Source organism: Rhopalosiphum maidis, chromosome 1 (assembly GCF_003676215.2).
Source record: "Rhopalosiphum maidis isolate BTI-1 chromosome 1, ASM367621v3, whole genome shotgun sequence".
Classification (NCBI taxonomy): Eukaryota; Metazoa; Arthropoda; class Insecta; order Hemiptera; family Aphididae; genus Rhopalosiphum; species Rhopalosiphum maidis.
The window spans coordinates 80,130,840-80,155,187 of record NC_040877.1 but is presented as its reverse complement, the minus strand read 5'-3'; the positions used below and the strand labels follow the sequence as shown (position 1 = coordinate 80,155,187).

General features: G+C 27.5%; 3 protein-coding genes across 5 annotated transcripts; 1 reads left to right on the top strand and 2 right to left on the bottom strand.

Moving 5' to 3' along the window:
• Positions 1-1,085: 1,085 nt before the first annotated feature.
• Positions 1,086-3,596, bottom strand: LOC113555549 (clusterin-associated protein 1). Its single transcript, XM_026959966.1, has 7 exons — positions 3,214-3,596; positions 2,895-3,091; positions 2,662-2,829; positions 2,275-2,588; positions 1,963-2,113; positions 1,766-1,895; positions 1,086-1,307 (listed from the first exon to the last, which is right to left on the bottom strand). The coding sequence occupies exons 1-7, from the start codon at positions 3,233-3,235 to the stop codon at positions 1,120-1,122; spliced, it is 1,170 nt and encodes a 389-aa protein (XP_026815767.1). The 5' UTR covers positions 3,236-3,596; the 3' UTR covers positions 1,086-1,119.
• Positions 3,597-6,254: 2,658 nt separating this feature from the next.
• LOC113555547 (acylamino-acid-releasing enzyme-like) lies at positions 6,255-11,118 on the top strand. 3 transcript variants are annotated; one of them, XM_026959963.1, is made up of 13 exons: positions 6,255-6,281; positions 7,499-7,713; positions 7,804-7,967; positions 8,029-8,174; positions 8,236-8,503; positions 8,799-8,947; positions 9,034-9,208; positions 9,301-9,552; positions 9,616-9,744; positions 9,842-10,050; positions 10,310-10,389; positions 10,497-10,712; positions 10,808-11,118. In XM_026959963.1, exons 1-13 carry the CDS (start codon positions 6,270-6,272, stop codon positions 10,917-10,919), a joined length of 2,127 nt encoding a protein of 708 aa, XP_026815764.1. In that variant the 5' UTR covers positions 6,255-6,269; the 3' UTR covers positions 10,920-11,118. The 3 variants fall into 3 exon arrangements, with proteins under 3 accessions (XP_026815764.1, XP_026815763.1, XP_026815765.1); XM_026959962.1 differs by lacking the exon at positions 10,310-10,389 and adding an exon at positions 10,186-10,265 and having other exon boundaries at positions 10,808-11,115; XM_026959964.2 differs by lacking the exons at positions 6,255-6,281; positions 10,310-10,389 and adding exons at positions 7,154-7,415; positions 10,186-10,265 and having other exon boundaries at positions 10,808-11,115.
• Positions 11,119-12,350: 1,232 nt separating this feature from the next.
• LOC113555554 (membrane-bound alkaline phosphatase-like) lies at positions 12,351-24,348 on the bottom strand. The gene is made up of 9 exons (XM_026959977.2): positions 24,193-24,348; positions 21,612-21,662; positions 20,449-20,681; positions 19,338-19,549; positions 17,107-17,236; positions 16,843-17,026; positions 16,362-16,534; positions 12,835-13,090; positions 12,351-12,694 (listed from the first exon to the last, which is right to left on the bottom strand). The coding sequence occupies exons 1-9, from the start codon at positions 24,299-24,301 to the stop codon at positions 12,501-12,503; spliced, it is 1,542 nt and encodes a 513-aa protein (XP_026815778.1). The 5' UTR covers positions 24,302-24,348; the 3' UTR covers positions 12,351-12,500.

The window sequence follows — 24,348 nt, the reverse complement described above, 5'->3', positions numbered from 1 at the left end:
GGTTGATATGTTCACAAAACTACGTATTAAAAAATTACAATTAAATAGGGTTTACTGGCTGTTCACATTAGAGATAATGGTCAAGTAAAGTACAAGGAAAATGTTTTGATTTTATACAAAACTTTAATAATTTAATAATCTGCACAAATTATTAAATCAATAGAACTTTTTCCCTTAGTAACATATTAATTTACCTTAAAGTATAATAACTTAATATTATCATTAACGCAAAATATGTAACTAAAATTGTAATATAAACATATTACTTAAAATTTAATGTTTTGTTAAAGTAAAATGTAATATCTATTACAAATATATATGGCATTTTAAACATTATTTTTTTTTATCTTTATAAATTATTCAATAGATATGTACATGTTTCTAAATAAATACATAGCTTGTAAATTATTGTATTTTAGAGCAATTTAATCTTTTTTGTCATTGACATTGACGATGCGTCGATGCTAATACTGAAAATAGTCTGTATAATGTGTGGGTGCTACTAAGAATTTGAATTAAGCAGTAGGTAACAGTTTCAAAAACTGTTGTATAAATACTGATGATTTTTTATTGATTTCATGTTAGTTTATTAGGTTTACATAAAAATAATTATTTACACTTGCTTTTTTAGTAAATTTTCTGATGTTTGTAGCTATGAAGATTAATATTATGTATACATTTCATTTACAGACAAATAATATAATTTTTAACACTAGTTAATTATCATTTTTTTATTGTAGAGTATTGATGTACGATGATTAACATTCATGATTATGAAGTACTATTTCTGCAGACAGATAGTTCAACACTGCACTATTGTTTAAAAAGTATCTATTTAAGTTGTATTTCTGAATAATCAATCTATATTATGATAGTATAACTATAAGCCTACAAATGTGTATTAGTTATAGTCTTATGGATTCACATCCTAAATATGACTATTTTTCTATTGGTAGCAAAACTAAAACACTTAAATTATTTTAGTGTGTAATTTTTTTGTATTTAGATGAAAGTAATATTAAATTAAAATTTGTATAAATTCATTATTTATAAATTAAATGGCTATAAATATTAATATAATAAATTTTAGATTTATAATATAAAATATAATCAATCTTATTAGTCGTTACTATCAACACTATCACTGTGAATACTTCCTAGTTTTTCAGCTCTAGAAGTTGAAAGTTCTCCGTCAGATGCCATTATATTGGAATCTTCTTCATCATCCAACATTAAATCAGAATCTGTTTCACTGTCTGATAAGCGGCCAAACATACCACGATTTCTACTTGTAGCTGCACTACTAACTAAAAATATAAATAAATATTTGATTAATTTACCAATTGAAGGGTGGGCAGAAATAATATACTATGTAACATAATTTAAATTTTCATGTTTTTGCGGAATAACTTGCTATGAAGCAATCTCTATATATTTTAAAAATCGAAAAATTCCCAGAATGTTTTTATCGTACACAATCATCTTGTACAAACTTAGAAATCGGTATACAATAAGGCAAAACATTTTTTGTATTTAGTTGTTCCTGTAAAATTTACAAATTGTTACATAGCACGTTATTCCCGCCCACCCTTCAATTGTATATAATTAAAAAATTGCAATATAGTAAAAAAAATAAAATGTATTTCATAATTTAATTTAACTTTTGTAACAATTATTAGATGTTAGTACTTATTGTATATAGTTGGTATATTTTGAATATTTTAATCAATGTTGACTGTTGACTATAGTATTTTATTATACTTACCTCTCCCTTTAATACTAATATCTGGTGTATTTTCTAAAAGTTGGTTATTATATGGTTCATTATTAACCTCTTCCAATAGTTTTAAATCATCATCTTGTTTATTATTTTCAATAATTTTTTTTGCTAATTCCTTATATTATTAATAAAAAATATTAATTCATATTTCAATTTATTAGGTATCATTAAATATAATTTACTTGTTGTGCTTGTATATGTATTAGTTCTGCCTGAGCGACCTGTTCTTGTTGATGTTCTAAATAACTTATACATCTTTGTCTTGTAATATATTCTTGATACAAGTTTCTGAGTTCAGATTCTAAATCTTCAAATTCTTCTAAGAAGGCTGGCCTTTAAAAACATATAGTATATCTAAGTAGCAGGTAACTAGTAAAGTAGTAAGTATACTAAAATTTATAATCTACAAATTATTTTTTAACAATAATTTATTTTAAACGATGTTGAATATTTTTATTTTATAATATATAATTGTGTTTGTCTTAAATATGCACCTCACTTGTTTCAAAGTTTGAAGTCTCTTTGAATTTCTTTCTAAATCTTCTCGCCGTTTTGTAATTTTTGCATCCAGGTTGGCTTCAGTTGCAGAAATATTTTTTATCAAATCTCTAGTATGTTCAGTTTCTTTTTTTGTTTTCTGAATTAGTGTCTTAAGGCTTTGTTCAACTTCATTAATATCCAATGCAGCATTAACTCGACTATCTCTAATTGGCCGTAGTTCGCTTTCTTCTTCTAAAGAACGAAATAATTCAGCACCTTTTTGAGTAATTTTAGAAGCCAATTCTCTTGTCGTTTTTAGTTCATTGGCCTAACATAGTATTAATGATTAAATTTATCAATTATGAAAATGTCCACTAAAAATTAAATTTTAAATATAATACTTTATAAGTTAAGTTAGTTTCCAATTTGGTAAAACCTTCATCCTCATAAATTTGTTTTTTATTTAATGCATCATTAAGCAAATCAGTTATTTTTAATAGTTCACCCACTGCATTTCGATCAGCTTGATATAATTTCTTTACATTTAACTTGATATTGGTCTTGAGAACCTATACAAATAATATTTTATTTTATTGGCCGTCTTAGTTATGTATAGAATTCAACCTATATTTACAAAAAATTCTACAATTGAGCGAATGAAATAAACTCGTTGTTCAGATGTTTCAATTTCTTGTGGTAAATTAGTGTCAGGCTCAAAACGTAAAGCCAACCAAAATAAAATTTCAGACACTAAACTAAAATTTGGACTATGAAAACTATCCATAGATATCTGTTGATGATATCCTAATGATCTCATGACTTCAGTGAATTCTGTAAAAGTATATTGTAATGACAAACGTTTTAGAAAAGTAGGTAGGTATATTAGGTTATGTCATTATCATTATTAGTTATTAAATACCAATTTATAATAAATATTTTAATGAGGTACTTACTAAATAAATCCCTGTAAGACATATTAATATTAGTGTATTTTTATATTTAATGCTTATAAGTACTTAACAAATAAGTTATTCAGTTATTGCTATATGTACTTCTGGCGAAAGCTAATAAAGTATTTGTTGTTACTACCTACCTACTCGTTGCTATGGCTCAACGAGCAGGCTTATATTACCTATTTCTATTGTAAAATATAGGAACCTTACACTTAAAACGATAATTCTGTTCAATTTACATATTTTATATCTTTTGTATATACCTACTAGATTTACGGGGTAATATTTCGTATGGAATAATTCAGATTAGTTAATAGTTTTAGATGAATCCTGTATTTTACAATAGAATACGAATCCCGGAATAAAAATCCCCGACCTTAGGAAAAAATCCCTACACTTCAATTTTTTAAACGCCTATTAAAAAATTATTTATGATTAATTAAAAACATATAGATTTTAATAAAACAAAATATATCATTTATAAAATTATAAACACAATGTCACAATACATATTCTTGAAATAAAAATTTATCAATTTGAAGTTTTTATATCTTATACAGCACTATATCGTTAAAATGTTAATAAACGTGATAGTTTATTTCGGGGATTATTTTTCAGGGAATTTTTTTCCCGAGGATTTGTATTCCCATTACCGTTTTAAACAATGGCGTGATGAATTAAAAATTTTCGGAGTCAAAGAAAAATGTACCAAGGACTCGCCCACTAATATAAAGTATAAACGCAAAAATGGTGGGGGTAGCTAACATAAATTTATATAATTAACGCATAATAATATGATACACCTAATTGTACTCGTATTTTAGATTAGTATTGATTACTTATTGAGTATCATATACATTTACATTCAGGGGAACTATCGAGTATCAATCACCACCTAATCCGCACTATTTAAAATGCCACAGGTTCTAAGTTACGTTTAGTCTTAATTTAAACTCTATATTCCGATTACTTTAGGTTATTTATATAACTTTATAATTATCTAAATGGGCTGAAATGCTGAATGTTATAACACATAATTAGGTACATAAATTATAAATGTAGGTATATTATTGATATCAGTTTTGAAAAATATGTTTTAATTGTTTTGGTTTAATCTACTAGGTAGTTACCAAAAGCGCATACCAATATTCATAATGAAGTTTGAAAAAAATCAAACAAAACACTGGGCAAGTAACTAATTGCACTGCTGTATAATACAAGTGTTGAGTGTAAGTACCTTTCTTGTCATTGATTAAGCCATTGTATAATATAGGTACCTATGTGTTAAATTTGAATTCAATGACAAATAATAATTGATTACGAAAAACGACTCTGACTGGAGACGGTCTAACAGCTAATATTATTACTGTAAGTCTGTAAAACACTTATATTATGACAGACTGAATTAATTTTTGCGAAAAATATAATATTTATAATACTATTTACAATACTACAATAGTACAAGGGCGGATCCAACATGTATTTACGGTCGGGGCACTTAATAAGAAAAATTATATAATATAGATATAGCCCCCCCCACAAGAAAAAACAATATGATAAAAATGTATGTTTGTTAATATGTATTATTTTTTTCTAACGGGGGTGGCACTTGCACCCAGTGCCCCGCCCCCCCTGGATCCGCCCTTGCAATAGTATAATATTTTATTAATATCATATATTCATATATTAATTTTACTGTCTTTTAAGTATATGAATTAATAGGCAACAACTAAAAATTAATCTAAATATTTTGAAAATACCATTGTGACAATGTGACTACAAAATAAATTTTATCAAAAACTAGGTTTATGAAAAATTCATGTTTTTATTAATTTTCTGTATGTTTTTCCCAATTACTTTTAAAAAAGTATTGGTAACTTTTGATTTTGATCTCACAAAAGTACCTATATACAAACTAGATCCAACTTTTTATCAGAAATCATTAGCCTCATAGTTAAAGTTCAAATCCTTTTTCACAAAAAAAAACCACTCATCGCTATTAGAATCTTATAAATACTTCAAACTTCATAATATGTATTTTATTTATTTTTATTTGCGGTTAGAAAAACCTACAAGAAACCTTGTTTTAATTTTTCAAGATTTTTACTCACAAATAAAAATACTATACATATTATATCGAAAAATATTGGAAAATTTTAAGTAGGTATAAATAATATAAACGATAATAAATAATAATCTATAAATATTCTAAAAATTATATTATGTTTTTTAAATGCCTACTAATATGAATGTTTGGTAAATAAAATTTAAGTCTGTTATTTATTAAAAAAAAAAAATTAATAAAATAAACAAATATTTTTTTCCTGATTATTTTTAAAATTTTTGAGTATTTTTATTTTTAACATCTAAAAAAATGATTATCTTCTTCGTTCATCATTCCCGTTGATGGAAGGTGATCTTGTTGCATATTTATTAAAGAAAAACATGTTAAGAAAACTACAAACTAGGAAATACAAGACCAGGTGGTCTACTGGTATATATTATCTTCATAATTCACATATTACATAATCCTAAAAGCAATAATGCGTCTATAAAAAATAAAAATTATGAATTTTGTATTCGATAATCGATTATTAGTTTATTGCGTATTATTAAATTATTGTATACGTCATGAATTGTTGTGATTTAATTGTTGCACCATCTTAATAATTATTTTAATTGTACAGAATGATTCACTAACCATGCTTACCTACTTATTTTTGTTTTTCAGTAATGCAATTATTCAACATTTGATTTTTAGAATTGTAAAGTATATCTAAACTCTAAAGGCTATAATATTTTGTAATTATCTATTGAGTTTTTTTATGCACTACTAGGAGTGTTCTTTATATGATACAAGATTCTGTTTTTAAAATTACAACTCATTTTCTACTGTAAATTACTAAATTATTTAGTTGATTAATTTTCAGAATATGTTGATGTATCAAAATCAAAATTTGGATGAGAAATTTTTGAGTTATTTCACTTTGTATAGGTAGGTACCTACCTACCTAGAATAATAGGACTATTATCAATTTATCACGGGTTTGGAAGTTATGGGGAATAAGGTGATTTTTTTAAATGTGAATGTATTAATATATTAACATTTATAATTTTTAAAAAATATAAAGATCCAATATAAATTTATATAATTTAATATCATATCTATTTTATATTTTTGTAAAGCCATTTTTAAGTACGACTATTAATTGTAGTATTCTTAGTATACACATTTAAATAAGTGATATATGCATACTCTCGTTCGAATTTTAAATGAGGTGCATCAAATTTTCAATAATATTTTAACCAATAATACAATAAAAAAGGGGGTTCAAATATCAAATTTTAATAACAAGAGTCTGTTTCGCCAAACGACATTACGACAGTCATTACTCGTTTAGTAGTACGAGAAATCTTAATAATTTAAAAATATGGTAAATATTTAGTATATTTAATATTCTATGAATTAGAATTTGAACAAATTGAATATTAAAGGACTGTAAAAGCAAAAAGCATACAGTTTAGTGAATCATTCTGACCATTCTGTACTTGTAAATAGTAATAATAATATTTTAAATCGTATTGAGAACATAAAACAGTCATTTTATTATTATGACACAGAATATAGAATTACAGATATGTATAATAAGTATAGAATAGATTAAATTTAATCTACTCTATGATTATATAGTTCTGGTCAAACGAACGGCTGACGACTCCGCTTACCATTAGGCGATTTCATGCCATCTTTATAAAAAAAACAACATAATATGTTGAATGCTAATGTTGGCGCATAATGTTGAAATATTATTGGGTTTATATTAAGTTGGGGCCGGTGGAGGTGTTTGTTTGGCCAAAGGACGTGTATACAAACAAAAGAGATTAAACGTGTACCTTTATTTGCTGCAACTCTTATCGTTCTGTTATTATCTTATCTAAAAATTATAACAATGGTTCAAACCTTCAAATCAAACTGTACTTAGGTATTTATTCTAAAAAGCTTAACTTTAAACCACGATTGACGGTTGTTTATGCTCTAAACTTTGTATTCGATTTTTGTAAGTTTACACTATTCGTCAAAGGCTGACAAGGTCGTGCATAGTTAGCAGTTTATTCGGATTTGTTTATTATTTAGTGGAATATTCAATTATTACGAATAAATATAAATATATATTTAAGTACTATTTTTAAAAATGTCTCAAGTAAGAATTTAAAATATTATAGAAAGCCAATGTATACATCAATGTGTGCTATCAATAGCATTGTTAATTTTATAATGTTATAGCTAGATAAAATTGTAGCAGCGTATCGTATAGCTACTCAATACCCAGCATTAACATCTGCTAGAATACTTGATTGCTCAAAAACTTCTGTTAGTGTTCAATCTGTTTGGATTCAAAGGGTTTTGGAAAGGCAAGCCAAAACTAGGTTCCGTCAAACAATTTTTTCAAATTATAAGACTTATACTTCAGTATCACCACCAACTGATATAACAAACGAGTATAAATTACATATAAATCATAGTGACGATATATTTAAGTACATGAAAAACTATTAAATTAATAATAAATACAAATTATATGCATTTAGGTTGATAAGCGCCTACTCAAAATCAAATAAGCATTTTTGTGTCGTCAGAGAAGTGGAATCTGGAAAAGAAATCAAACAGTACTTAGAAGTATGGACTGATTGTTCTCTGGTAAAAAATTATGACTTGAGTGCTTTAGATGTGCATGGAAAAATTTATGCTGATGGTAATTTATTGTTATAAATTAAATTTAATGTTCTTTATACATTCTGATTATTATTTTATAGCTGAATTTGGAACTTTAGAGTGGTCTCCTGATGAAACAAAAATTGTTTATATTGCTGAAAAAAAGGTCCCAAAATCTGAACCGTTTTATAAACAAAAATCAAAAGCATCAGCTGATAAAGATGGTGTTAATAATGACACTGTGCCGGTATACTTAATGATAATTTTACAACTGTAAGATATTAATACCTAATTTTAATGATCTGTAGGGTAAAGAATATGATTGGAGCCAAGATTGGGGTGAACAGTTGGTTGGAAAGATTACTCCAGTTTTGGTTGTGTGTGATATAAAAACAGATAGCATAGATGTTCTACAAAATATTCCAAATAATGTTAATCCTGCAACTGCAACATGGATACCTGATGGAAATGGAGTTGTGGCAATTGGTTATACAATCACACCTCGTAAATTGGGTCTAATTTACTGTACAAATCGTCCTAGTCATGTATTTTCTCTCACGTTAAGTGGCGAATATAGTAAGTTTATATTATTTATCTTTTTAATTACATTTTATGACCGAAAAATCTTATTTTAAATAATTTGGAGGATAACTCATCTTATGTAAATATATCAATGGTTGACATATGTTACTGTCATATAACTAGATATTTATAAATTTTAAACAATTGAAAATTTTTAATATAAGTAGTAGTTGATATGACAGTATACATTTATTTTTTCACATTAGTTAACTTTTTTAAATCTTCTGTTTAGGCTTTTTCAAAGTTATTATAATTATTACTTGTTATTTTACATTATTTAATATTTTAGCTATACTGAGTTCCGATTCAAAACAATTGTCTGTGAAAAGTCCCATATTCAATAAGAGTGGCACAAAGCTGGTATGGTTAGAACGCTTAGCAGATGGACCACATCATTCATGTTTTAAATTAATGTGTTGTAATTGGTCTACAAAAGAGGTAATTTTATTTACATTTTATTTTCCAATTCTTTGAAAATTGCTTTTAATATTATGAATTTATACAATTATTTATTATAAATTTAGATTACTACGGTTGTTGATTTTGATAATAAAATACTTCAAGTCGACAATGAACAATTACCATTCTATGGCCTGTATAATCAAACAATACCAAGTAGAAGTTGGCTGAATGATGACAAAATTATTGTACTAAGCACTCCTCAAGGTGGTTCGATACATACATTTGCTATTGATACTGGTAATTGTTTCACTTACATATTATTAATATTAAATTTATTAATATTATAAATTATAAAAATATAATAATATAAAGTTTTAATAATTTTCCAGAATCAAAAGATATTCATTATCTTCCAATTACAAAACCATTTCATGAATCTGTTAGTGTATTAGATGTTTTCAATGATGTTTTAATTTGTTATAAATCATCGCTAAATAAACCTGGACAATTATTTGCTATCAAAATAACTTCTATGTTTGAAGGGTATAATTTTTCCAATATTTCTATTCATGAAATTTCGCCATCTCATAGTCTTCCTAATAGTGACAACTTTGTTGTTGAGCATGGTTATACTCTATACAGTAAGGTTTAAATAACTAAATCAATCATAGAGATCTGAAATAAATATTTAATTTAATTTATAGATAAACCTACAACAATTTTCTATGGACCAAAAGACAGTAATTGTCCTTTGATTATATGGCCTCATGGTGGTCCTCATTCAGCGTCTTTAGACTCATTTATTGCTGATGCTGCATTCTTCATTCAAATAGGTAATAGCAAGTTTTAATAATATTTTGATTACAATTTATAATAGTTTTTTTGGTTGTAGTTATTAATTATTATTCATTGTTGAAATGTTATTATTAGGTTTTGCTGTGTTATTTATCAATTACAGAGGATCAATAGGGCTCGGTAAAGATTATGTTGAATCATTACTTGGTAATATAGGTGATGCTGATGTTAAAGATGTTTATAATGCCGTGCAATCTAATCCTTCGTGGTCAAATAGAAAGTTACTGTTGTATGGTGGTTCACATGGTGGTTTTTTGGTAACACATTTAAGTGGACAATATCCAGTGAGTATTTATTTCTGCTGAGATATTAATTAGTTAATTGTATACTAGTGAAACAATTAATATTTAATTTTATGTTTCTTGTGCACAGAAAGCCTCGTTAAATAATAATTTTATATTTAAATATTATAATTTCAGTCTGCGTTTAAAGCAGTGTGTGCTTTGAACCCCGTTACTGATCTTATAACTATGTTTGGGACAACAGATATTCCTGACTGGTATGTTATATTTATATTGGCATATTATGTTTGTTTTATTTTAGAATATATTTAAAGCTGTATCTACTAGAAATCCTTGTATTGATTTACTATCACTTTTTGGTACTTCTGATTTACCAGATTGGTAAGAATAATTTTTATCAACTGGTTTCTGGTATTTGCATGAATTTGTCTGCTACAAACTTAAAATTAAAAAAAAAAAAACTAATTGTTTATATTATTTATTTGCAGGAATATTACAGAAGGTGGTAATAATTACTCTGAAGTAGATAGCTTGGCAAATTCCAAAGAAATTTTGATGAAATTAGCAGATTGTTCGCCATGCAAAAATGTTCATAAAGTTCAAGCTCCTACACTTTTATTGCTTGGTGAAAAAGACTTACGTGTTCCCCCGTCTCAAGGTCTGGCTTATTACCATCTTCTTAAGAAGCACGGTGTTACAGCTAGGTAACTATTTTATTCTAGTACCTACTTTACTGTATAGTTAAAATTGTTTTAACTCTAGTTTTTCATCGTTTTTCATTGTTTTTTTTTTATTGCAGAGTTTTGATGTACAATGATTGCCATCCATTAAGTACTGTTTCCGCAGACATGGATAGTTCAATAAATACGGCACTATGGTTTAAAAAGTATTCAAGTGATGTTTCCGAATAATTTATTAATCTTTACTAATATAGTATAGTTATAAATATAATACATTATTTATGGGTTTTCATCCTATCTATGACTTTTTTTCCATCAGTAGTAAAATTAAAACACTTAATTATTGTAATGTAAAATTTTTATTATTAAATGAAAGTGATATTTAATTCAAATTTATATAAATTTATATTAAAATTCATTATTTATAAAAAAAAGTGGTCTATATATTTTGTAATAATTTCTTAGGTAATTTATATATTATTGAATAATAAATAATGAATAACTGACATATTTTTAAACATAAATTGTTATTAATACAGTGAAGTCATAGGCGCCGCCAGGAATTTTATCAGGGGGGTGCATGGTGCACGTGTTTTAACATAACATACACTTCCATACCTCTCTGCTAGTCAATTGGTAAAAATAAACAAATGCTTTAAGTCTCGAGCCCTAGTGATGACCGATTGCCCTGATTGTGTATGATGAGTGTACATAAAAAGAGACTAGAAGAGGATACAAAATTCACTGAAAATTCAATTGAAGAATTTGGAAAAATCCTAGGTGTTTACAATTATTATTTAAAAAATAAGTATTATAATACATAATATAAATAATATATATAGACAATTATGTAAAATAAGTATAATAATAATTAATAGAAATAATGTAGATAATTATACAAAATAAAATAGTTTCAATACCATTCAATTTTTTTTAATTTAATTTAATTTTTTGTAAAGCCAGGGGGGTGGAAGTGCATCCCCTCGCGGCGTCCATGAGTGAAGTATTATACTTTTAATGACATATAGTTATATGGTTACCAAAATTACATAGTCAGCTAAAGAATTTCCAATCTTTGTTTATATTTTAAAATGATTATATTTGACAAAATTACAGTAAAATGTTGAATTTTATTGATGGTGCTTAAAGAAGAATTATTATTTTTGTATTTTATGAATAATTTATAAGTTAATCTCAAATAATTTCATCATTATTTTATAGATCAATTATAAATTTATCTGAAAATCATATTTAAATTGATTAATTTAACTTATCAATATCTTAAAACAAAATTAAAAATTAGTATCTCACTGGGCCTCAATTATTAGAATAAACCAATTACTAACTAATAACCTGCCAATACATAATGTATACCAAATTATTATAGTATGGATTTTAATGCACTAAAAAAAATACCTAAAAATTATTTTTTTCATCAGTTGATTCATTATAGTTTTAATTTAAATACACCTTAATACTTATAAATGTGTAACTTAGGCCACTTTTTCTAAACTGTAATACTGTATTATTATTAATAATAATAGTTATATTTTATAAGTAGGTACCTATCTATTTTTTTAGTGTATCAATGATCAATGACAGCATGATCAATCAATACTATTAAAAATAATATATTACGTCAAGTCATAAAGTAATATTTTAATGACAATGGTCATCTTAAAATGAGCACAAATATTATGTACACAAATTAACAAAACATCACAGTAACAGGCAACGGTAAAATCAATGTTGTAAAAATTGTAAAATACAGAATATCACTCAACATAATTAATAGCTAGGTATTATACGTTATTATCTATCTGAGCACTTTCCTTTGCTGGGACCTATGCACGACGCGTACGACATGATCAGAGGCAGTACGTTCTGTTCGAAGCTCCCGACGAATAGATGAGCCCACGGTCCTCGAGCCCACACAACCACGTCTTCACCACCGTGTGTTTCCAGGGACATGGGTACCAACGACGGGTATAGATCGAATTTATCACCTACAAAGTTCGAATTTGCCGAGTGACAAAAGAAAAACATTATGTATGTTATTCGTAATAGATAAAGTGGGCGGGGCATATATATTGTATATATTATATCGGCTGCGGGCGCGGGGTGCACCCAAATTAACTTTATTTACCGTATTTGGATGGCTGTTTCTGGTACTTGTGGAATTTGGCAGACGGCCCGTTGGCGTAACTTAAAATTGAATAACTTTCGCCGCCACGTTCCACACGCTCGACGATCTTGTCAACCCTAGATGGATATCCGTTTATGGTCATTGTGTGAGAATGGTCCGATGTAACCACTACCAAGGTGTCTTCTGGATCGGTAACGGTGTTGGCTACATCAACAGCCCGAGAAAAAGCAATCGTCTCACTTAACGCCATATGTGCCTAATAGTAGGTAGACCGTTTATAGATAGTGTGTTGTATTCAGAGCCGTGCTGTTAGGATTTGGCGCCCAGGGCAAAATTAAAAATATTCGCCCCCTATTTTATTTATCATTATGCATTTTAATTATTTTAGCGCCCTTTAAACCATGCCCCCTAGGCCCCTTCCACGGCACGGCTCTGGTTGTATTATTGCTTCAAACTAATAAGATAATATTCTTTTTTTCTTTTAGCAGTCTTAGAAAACACAAATTTACAGATACTAAAAATAATGAAAAGTTCAACGCGATATATATTATTTACAAATAAATCTACTCTGTATAATGTAACATGTGTTAATGTGTTTTATTATATAAAAATGTACCTAATGATATACATTATTTTGTGCAGGGACGCTGGGTAATCTTAAAATCTACTGGTCTAATTTTGGGGTGGTCTGCGTTGTACGAATTACATTTTTACCCGCATAATAAAAGTAATGTATTTGGGCGAGTTTCTTATAATGTGTTCGAGCGAGACAATATAAAAGATAAAAATTATTATATAAAATTTATAGGGACATAGGCATTTGTTACAAAAAATTCAAGTAAAAACAAACACAAAATGAAATACTATAAATAAAAATATTTACAATATTCGACAGTCATATTAAAAAACAAGAATATTTAAAAATAAGCTGGTATAAGTAAATGTTAGGTGAAATTAAGATTTTAGAGTATTTACAATGTATGGGCGTACGTAAAATTTCCAGGAAAAAAATGTAAAAAACATATTTTTTTTTTTATATTCATAATATTTTAACTTAATTTATAATCATCTAAATCATTTCAATTTTTAATTACACACATACGCACACAGTCCCAAGTCTGTCAAAATGAGAGGGAAAATTGATTGATAAAATACAGCATCTAAGTATATTAAAAAAAAAAAGATCGCCCAAACACATTACAATGTTTTATAATCTCACTCGCCCAAACGCACTACACCTCTAATTTTGATTGTATTTTATCTGTATTCCTTATAGGTAATCTTTCGAAGGTTATAGATAACTTTTCATCCCGAGATTCAACCCCTAAATGTTAGCTCATTCATGAATTTTGTTCTTTTAATAACACTTATAAGTTATAACTTATTATGAATATTGTTTGAAAAAAAACATTATTCAGTAGGTATAGGGTTGCCATTGGTTATTGCGGAAAATAAGTTAATTGTAATTAATAATCATACTTGAATATGATTTTATTTTTTTTAAAAAAAAAAAATTATATTTATACACTAACTGTTTTGTATGCTTTGTAGCCGGTACAAAATGCATCTGTATTAAATTTGGTTGCCTAATGCTAACATTTAGCGTAACACGTGTGGATTGTGGATAAATAATATTTTTGTTTTTCTGATTAAGTATATAGATGATATTTCCGACTTTACATAACTTTCTCTTCCCTATGCAAAATGTTTGACCATTTAAAAGCAGTATTTTTTAAAATTTATTTTTCACTCGGATGCCAGACTAATATATTTTTTTAAATATTCTTTAAAATTTCATTGATTTTCTAATATTTCTTGTTAAACTAAATTATTTGTTTATATGATCAAGGACATATATGTATAAATTGTTTTCTGAGCTTACATGGGAGCATGTAACAATAGCAGTTACAATTGCTCGACTTCGATAAGAATAAAATAAACATTTTTACATTAAATTAAAATTTTAATTTTTTGGATAAATGGGCGCCATGGTATATTTATATTTCATCGCTTGATATTCCGTGAAAGGAAGATTGGTCGATAAAACCATGGTTAAAATCTACTCCATAGTATGCTCTTTCATTTAAAAGGACCTCATGACCTTTTTTTACTCAATACCCTTTTATAGTTTCCAAAAACTCACCCCACCTTCCCAATAAATTTAAAAAAATTATAGTTTAATTTAGGTAAAAATCAAAAATCTACAGATAATTTTTATTTTTATAAACCTATTAAATTCTTATAGTATGTATACATAGTTCTGTATGTTACTAATAGTACATTATCTAATATCTTAAATTATTTTTGATTGTTCCCAGTTATCAATATATTTCATTGCAATAAGTTATGAACAATAAAAATGAGTCATAGTAATATCACCTCCCTTAGCACCCCACTTAAAATTAATCACACAAGGAGGCAGTACACCGGCATTGCTAAACTATAAGTGGTTCCTAAGATCATTAGCATTTAAAATCCACACATTGTGTTATTTAAGAGTTAAGACATATCTATTACAAAATTTCCTAAAACCCAATTGCAGCGTCACTTACCGGAACTTGGTTTAATTGTAAATCTAAACCATCCAGGAACTCACTTAAATAAACAAAAAATGTCATCAAAATTGGTTTAGAATGACTTCATTGTGACATACACACGTACAGAAGAATTATCATATTTTTATATGCAGATGCAGGTATAAAAGAAGATGAAAATAGAAATGTAGATGGCAGGAATTTATTTAAAAAAACATTGTTTTTGTTACGAAAAATTAAATATTGTCTGTTTAAAGGTATAGGCACGCTTACAATTTTTTATTTACTTATATTTTATTAACAATATAAAAAAAAGTTGTTCAATGAATAGTTTTAAAAATTGAGTCCTGTGATTATTTTTGATCTTATTTTTATTATTAGTTATTTTATTTTATTCTGCGTTTTACAAACGCAAAATATTAAAATTGTATATGCTGTACTTCACAAACGAACACGATTAAATTTAATAATAATTAATATTGTATAAAAACAGGCATACAAACACATTTGATGTCTAGCTTTTGTTTTATTGTTTGGGAAAGCATTCGAAATGGACGAATCGATCTTGACCAGGTTTTCACAGGCATAGGTGAGCGCAAGCTTTTTACGCAGAATAAACCTATACGACAGTATAGGTATGTTTCTTAAATGATTTCTATTTATTACAAGGTTTATAAACTATACGTCTATACCTAACTTAAGAGACGAGTAAAGAAAACAAGCTACATAACATAACACACTACATGCATACCCGAAAAATCTCTTCTGCGTTGTGCGCATGCCTGTCCACAGATATTGTATTATTTGTATTATACAACGCAAAACCATTGTTGGATTAATTTTAACCAAGACAGAGTTGGGTAATATAATTTTAGTCATTTATATTAAGATAAGGGCATAAGGCAGAGATTAAGCGTAAATAGGTGTATTTTGGACAAATAATGTATCAAAAACTGTACGTCTGTAACCGCGTAAAATTCCGAACGCGCTTACCAAATTTTGATGATGTGCGTGATCGATTCTGCCGCCCTCTACGAATAGTACGTATCCGTTTTCGTTCTTCCGCAATACCTCGATTGCTGCCATAGTCATTTCACTAAGTGATGGCTCGTCTCTTTCCACTTCTTTGGTGCCCGTGTAAGACATATGGCTCATGGAGAACAGACCTTAAATTATTATAATTCAATTTCAATAATTCATGTTGTATTGGTAACAGTGTACTACAAATGATATAATATGCATATCGATATGTATATAGCGTCCACATTAATGAGTGTTTTTAAGCTTATTAAATTGGTTGTTTTGAAAAAAAAAAATAAAGGTATGTAATAGTTAACTTTAAAATTGTATACTACTAACTTTAATTTTTATAATAAAATAAACGATGTTTTTATAAATGATAAATGTGTCGTTGTTAAATTATAAAAATTAACGTACAATATATATATGCATGTACTATATAGTTATTAGTCACCCAACAGTTTATCCACGTCTTTTAGATTCAAATCCGACAGTTCCGTTTTATTTTTCACATATTCGTACATTCGGTGGTTCTTCATCATATTCACTTTCCACTCGGCGATCAGGTTTCGGCCATCCTCTCGATTACCGTTCATATTTTTCGGCAGGAATTCTTGTCGACCTCCACCCAAGATTACCTGAAAATTGTATCATACATTATTATAACTGAAAATATTGGAAAATCCTATTACGATTAAAAATCGTTTTGCTTTTGTACATCTAACTCAATTCCGGGAGTTTGAGTCATCAACTGTTGAGCAATATCCAAACAATCGTCTGGTGCACTGCTTTCCCAACCTCTGTTCGCTGAATGAGCGTAACCACCAGCCGGCGACGCATGGGTTACTCTATAGACGACAAAACAAGATATATCGTGAATGAAGGGTAGTAAACCAGAGTAATGGAGTAATTATAAATAAATCTCTATCACCCATCTGTGTTGAAAAAATCAAAAAAATGAAAACCGTATAATTGTATGTTTTAACGTTTTAAATACAAGTCTTAATTCCATTATTATATTAATATGTAGGTCAACCACCAATAACGTATGTATGTATATATATATATATTATATAAGTGATTCACCACAAGAATGTTCATCCTCATTTTTCTTTTAATAATTGATGTATTTAAATTTAAATTTTTGGAAATTTTAAGTATTTCTAGGTAAGGACTAAAGGTTAGATCTAAAAATTTAAATTAAGATTTAGAAATATAAAGATTTAAAAAAAAATTATTTCATTATAATATATAGAAAATATAGGGAGATTCTAATTTGAAAATAAGTAAAGTAGGCACACAGAACACTTGTAAATTATATACTTGCAAAATATAAGTACATATTAGAAAGTAATCCTTATAAAATATATTAGGAACTTTAAGATTTAAAAAATTAGAATTAGAATAAATTAATTACTAAAAGAAAAAATGTGGTGACCAGTGACCACTGGCCATGTTTAATGAATCATTATATATATATTGTTTTTGTGGCAAGAGCAGATATTTATACTATTATAGTATTATATATACTATATTGTCTACATTGTTTCAATTACATTACTCGTCAGACTACTGATAAAGTCTTTGGTTTTTAATGAATAACATAGAAACGGCCATAATTATATTTATAATTTCCTGTTATTAAGTATATATTATCTAACAAAATGTTTTGATATTTTTAGTAGGTATAATAAACCAAATATCAATATAATGTACAATGTAGATTTATTTCAGGCTTAAATTTATTTTATCGCTTCTCAGATTTAACAAAAGTGAGCTAATTAAACAAAATCTAGAAATTGCAAGACCAGACAGCTTCTGGTAATAATTATAGTAAGTGTAAGTATATAGTACATGTGGGGAGTCGTAGGGCGTGTGTTTCGCGTGTATACTATTATAATACCCATCAACCCATTCATTATTATATTTCATTGTTGAAGTATTATTAAATAATAAACTTATGTATAGATGTATCTTGAATGGGTCAATAATAAAGAGTTTATATATTACCTCATTAATGGACCACTAATATAATATAATAAAGGTAATAGAATAATACGTATACCTAATAACCTTATATTGCTTAGAATAACGGTTATAAGAGTAGATTAAGTTATATAATTATAGTAATAATTGTACTTTTTTCGTGGTGGGTGGTCTTGTATCTGGTTCTATAATCAAAAAATATTTATCCCACCTTTATTTTAAAATTTAGTCATCTTGAAACCGGTCTGGATGTTGTATTATCAAAAAGAAATTTAATCAAATAAGGAAAATGGATAATACATTATAAAAAATTATCAATAAATAATCAAATTAAAATGTATTTATGTTTGCGTCGAAAGTGTTTGTCATGACTTCATAAACTCAAGTATTATTTTATAACCACAAAAATACATTTTCTACGAACTACGAACTGTACAGTTAAAATTAAAAAAAATATTAATTGATTTATGTAAATTTGTCCATTATACATTTTACCATCATGATTTATTGGCAATCGCGTATACTATATTCTGCACCCAAATCATATCTATGTATAGCCTTATAATAGTATAAATTTCAGTTGTAATTCTATAACTATATACTTGTAGTTCATGAGCCAATGCCTAAGTATTTTTACGTCAATATACGCTATTAAATGTATGTAAGACATTAAAAAATACCTACTAACTTTTTTTACATCACAAATATTTTATAAAACTCTAAAAAGTCAAGCCCAGAGTAAATATTTTCAGGAAAGTTAAATTAATTTGATGTGTCATTATACTTTATAGTTATACTTTTATAATCTATAATTTTTTCGATCCTTTTCAGAGAATCCAATTATATGTATGTATACTTGATACTGCATATACTGGATACCTAAATAATATTTATAATGTGCCTACGTACGCATGTACACGATAGCACGCGTACTTACTCAGAACATATAACTGATTTACTCACCTCGTAGTAGTGACAATCCCAGTAGACTTGCCAGCCATCTGAGCCCACCGCAATATCGAGTCGACTTGGTTCTTGGATTCTAAAGACGCTTTGCAATCGTTTTCTCTGACGGCGCCCGATACGCCTACCGTGCCCGAATTCGCCTTGACGCCGGTCATGTAAGCAGTCGACGAGCAAGCTGAATCGGCTACTTGTTTGTCAACACAATACGTCTATATATATATACACACACACACACACACACACGTATGTATGGAAAAACATAAATGTTCACATGCAAATATTATTATATTAAAAATACTCAGATAAAGTATAGGTATATGACGTACAACACGATGTGATATAACTAGTAACTACATAATCTATATTGTACAAGTGAAATGTGAATTTAATCATTTTTGCATCCTATTGTAGGTATTAATTATTAATACGCTATGTATACTTATTTGTTGAATTTCGACTAGGTATCTCATAAATAAGATAACCGTAGTATATTCGATATAATATAGATGTAAAACGTTTGCAGGGTCTTATTATTTTTACTTTGCTTTAGCTATCGACACTATAGAGCAGGGGTGGCCAGCGAGAAGAGACTCGCGAGCCACCAAACATATTAATAAACATAAAAGAGCCAAAATGTAAAAAAAAAAAGAATGTCATATATAAATATACATAAATTCATATTAAAATTTTTTTTTTGTAAAAATGTTACGATAAGATGCGAGCCGCAAAAGTCTATGACACGAGCCGCGGTTTGGCCAACCCTGCTATAGAATCTAGAATATAGCATTATGGCGGAATATGGTTTGGTATCCGAATATTCTTAGGTAATTTAAGTCAAAGACCTGCAGTTTTAGATTTGATCGTGTCCAAAAAAAAATTCTTCTCCCGCTTATTATACGCGTATCAAATTATAATATTGTCCGTATTGCCTATGACTCATGTCCTCGAAATTTTTGTTATGACTATACAGAGTGTAACAGGACTATTTAACAAATATAGTAACATTTGTAATGGAAGTTTGTTAAATTCCTCGAGGGTTCGAGCGTAAACGAACGAATAATAATACACAATACAAATAGTACATAATATAATGTATAATATACCGTACCCTGACCAATCCGGTGTACGGGAAGTTTTCGAATGTCAGTGAAGCATTTCCATCAGGGAACGCGCTGCCGGATAACTGTTCCATGTGCACTCTGGCCGCAGTCACCGTTGCTATAGACATGCCGTCGCCTAAGAAGAACACTATGTTCTTAGCCCGACCGACGATCGGGTTCTCCAGGTCTTTGAGCCGACGCCCGAGGTCGGACATGCCCCGGTTCATCCAAAAGTTTGCATCTATATAGGTTATAGATATATTATGAGTTGAGTAAAATAATTATTAAGCATTGAAGAAATATAACGAATAAAGAAATAATGAATGTAAGTGATATAAGATATTAAATTTTATACTATAATAGCCAATAACTACTACAGTTAAACTTAATATGTGTACCATACTACATATTGTATTCTTATATTATGTATGTATTACGTGATGTTATGTGAACCCAAATAGATATAAATAAACAGTAAAACCCTTTGATATTAGTAAGTACTTCTATAGTTATCTTGCAGGAGCATTGTTCCAATTTTTGAAAATGCAAATTTTATAAAACAACTTTAAAAATTAAAACTAAAAATGTACGTGCAATAATATGATGTATCATCAATTCTCTTTAAATTTAAGTTGCACAGGGATGGCTGTAAGAAGTGTGTGAGTTATGTTATTCTTAAATGAAATGTATAAAATAAATTTAAACAATAAACACAATATAATATAACATATGTAATTAATAATAAATAATATTTTTTATATTTATATGAGCCTTTATAATCCAGATGATTAGGCGTTCAGGCCAATGCTTGTTTTCAATTTTATTATAGACACACATTTTACTGCATAAACATTATATATGTCCATCACGTATGTGTTTGAAATGATGATCATCAATAGACGGTTGTATGATTGATGTGTTAATAAACGTAACATTATATTTGGCATGTATTATAATAATATGTACTTACAAGAAAATAGCGTGACACAATTGTAAAAGTATAACTTATTGAATAACGCCCCTGCAGTAGAAATATATAGATACTAATTTATAAAAATATTTTTAGTTTACACGTTTATAGTTACTGACATAATATTGTAAGGTAATCACGACCAGGACCAGCAAACTTTTTGATAGTTATAAAGTGGACTTTCGGAGTATTTGTACTTACCATATTCTCGTGTCTGCTGTAGAGGTCGTCCCTTGTCCGCTAAATAATCATCTGGAAAATCAAATAGAACCAATTGATGCGAAACGCCCATCAATGCCGATGTGGGTAGTTACCCACCTATGGGCTATGGCTATGTCGTAATCTTATGCCAATCGATATGTAACGATTGACCCCTAATGCAGTCATGGGTGCAAAATCATAGGCGATATTACAGGACCGTGTCAAGAAATGTAAATGATTGGTAGACTTTGATTCTGACGACCTCGCTGCCGTCAAAATGTGATAATCACACGGGAAACGGAATTAAGGGGAACCCACTGATCACTATAGGTATGTTTTGAGTTCAAAGAACTGCAGTGTATACTATTTAATATATTGTATAGCTAATTATTTAAATTTGCAGTAATATTAATAGTTGTACTATAATTACTAACAATTTTTATTTTTTTAAATTAAAATGATTTTTTTTAGATTTCTCTATATAAATGTTTTAAAAGTTTACACTAATATACTGGGACATTCAATCTTATACTATTTTATATTTATCTATATTTGTTATAATTTTGAAAATTTGATTTAAGTGAATAATATTATTTATTATTGTTTTTAGGAATTAATTTATAAAAATTTTAAAGAAACAAATAATAAATATCTAAAACGTATTTAGATGAGTAAAAATTAAAATTACCATTTTATATTAATGATAAAATTATTAAGTTTAATTAACGTGTTAATATTATAAGAGGACACAATACCCGAACAGGGTATAATAACATATTGTCTATTTGTCTCCATCTTATGAATGTGAAACAGCAATTTTGTGTTAAGCAATTCCAATTTTGTGTCATATGGTTTAATAACATAAAGTGCATTGATTATCAAACTTAAATGTGAAAATATTATTTTTATTTTCTTAATTATATATTTTATTTTCTTATATTTTTTTTATTTTTATAATTTACATACTTTCATACTCATATTTCACTTAACAATTTAAATACCGTCAGATAGGTACTCACGAGAAAGCACATATGATGTTCTTACCTTTAAGTATATAATAATAGGTCAATTTTCCTCATTAATTAAACTAACCACACAACATTGGGAGATTGGGACTGTTGAACGTGAATTTTGGTATATTATTCGTTAATAAGACGGAGACAACACACGTGCCGTGTACGACGTACTCCTCTTAGTAAATATGTGAACATACATAAATTACTTAAAAATTGTAATGTAATACTTTTAAGTTATAATTGATAACTATAAATAGCTTATGATTTAACTAAAAACGCGGACAAAGAATGATTAGATATAAAATACCATATTATATCATGTCATATAGAACTTATCAATATATGAAAACTAAGTGGGCTTATCATATATATATATATAATATAAATGCAAATGTAACATTAAACTACGATAGTTTATTCATTTTTGTAAATAATAAATATAATAGGCATATATAAATACACCGCACACAATATTCATAATTTCAAAAAATAAATGTTTAATTTAATTTATAACAAAATAATAATCTATATTACTGTCCTTTTTATTTTTGAATGATTTATTAATGTGAAATGTGTACAATATAATATATTGAACTTAAATATGACTAGAATTCGACATGAATATGATAATTTTCGAGACTCAAATAGCCAAATATATCTAGTAAAATATAGATAACGCCATTAAACGATAAAATAAAACATTACACACACTAAAAAACATTAAATATTTGTGTTTAAAATTATAATAAGTGTATGCACTAAAAATTCCTTTAAGAATTGAAAAACAAGATTTATGTTTCTTGAACTAAATTTTTAATTTTGAACAAAATATTATAAAAGTCGACGTTTAAAAAATGATTAAGTTTGTTCTTCCTTGAATATAACGACGTAGGAGTTTTTATGTAAAACCTTAGAGAAATGTGTTGAGCAATATATTGTAAAATAATGTATAGTATATTTTAGAAAAATCAACAAATTCAAGAATATTGAAGAAAATGTAATTTATAATACCTACCCAGAATAAAAACAAACACGTAAGTAAATAAATATAAGTGTAGATTTATTGTATATCTGTGATAAAATCAGAATTAGAATTCCTGCGTGTACATAATATTATATAGTATAGGTGTGAAATTACCTACTGTAATAATATACACAATACACATATATGTATTAAACTTATTTTTAACCGTTTAATTAAATGTTATGGTATGTAATTGTTATTGTATTAATATCAAAATGGAGAATCTACATAGCTATAGATACATATTATCTACGTTTCATACACATATATGTTTTTAAAATAATATGTAATATGAATGGATAATCGCAAATTATAATATATATTTAAAATAACACACTTGTATGGACTGCCTACAGATAATATTAAAGTTAAAAAAGAGCTGAGGTGTTACTTAGTTTATTGGTCCACAAATATGGTTGAACAATCAGTATTATCCCATAATCATAAAACTATTATAGAAATTTTAATTTGAACGAGGAAATCATCTGTAATATTAATAATAGGTACCTACGTATAATTTTTTTTAAATAATAAAACTTACCGATCGATGACTTGGGCTTAGAGTATGGTTTCGACCGAGCAATCGTGTCTTTGGCGTTAACAAAAATGATTAATACAATTGTAAATAACGCAAAGTGAGAGGAAGTCATTTTAACGTTTCTACGGAGACTTACGATAGTTTCTTGAAACTAATCTG

What these genes read in the sequence shown, in the direction of transcription:
- LOC113555554 (XM_026959977.2), bottom strand. Translation starts at nt 24,301, where the DNA reads ATGACTTCCTCTCACTTTGCGTTATTTACAATTGTATTAATCATTTTT. An exon ending in AGACGTGGATAAACTGTTGG is followed by an intron (nt 16,535 to 16,842) that starts GTGACTAATAAC and finishes TAATAATTTAAG; the next exon opens with GTCTGTTCTCCATGAGCCAT. An exon ending in GAAACAGCCATCCAAATACG is followed by an intron (nt 12,695 to 12,834) that starts GTAAATAAAGTT and finishes CGAACTTTGTAG; the next exon opens with GTGATAAATTCGATCTATAC.
- LOC113555549 (XM_026959966.1), bottom strand. Translation starts at nt 3,235, where the DNA reads ATGTCTTACAGGGATTTATTTA. An exon ending in GTCTTACAGGGATTTATTTA is followed by an intron (nt 3,092 to 3,213) that starts GTAAGTACCTCA and finishes ATACTTTTACAG; the next exon opens with AATTCACTGAAGTCATGAGA. An exon ending in GCTCAATTGTAGAATTTTTT is followed by an intron (nt 2,830 to 2,894) that starts GTAAATATAGGT and finishes TTATTTGTATAG; the next exon opens with GTTCTCAAGACCAATATCAA.
- LOC113555547 (XM_026959963.1), top strand. An exon ending in GCATGGTTATACTCTATACA is followed by an intron (nt 9,553 to 9,615) that starts GTAAGGTTTAAA and finishes TTTAATTTATAG; the next exon opens with ATAAACCTACAACAATTTTC. An exon ending in ATTTAAGTGGACAATATCCA is followed by an intron (nt 10,051 to 10,309) that starts GTGAGTATTTAT and finishes GTTTTATTTTAG; the next exon opens with AATATATTTAAAGCTGTATC.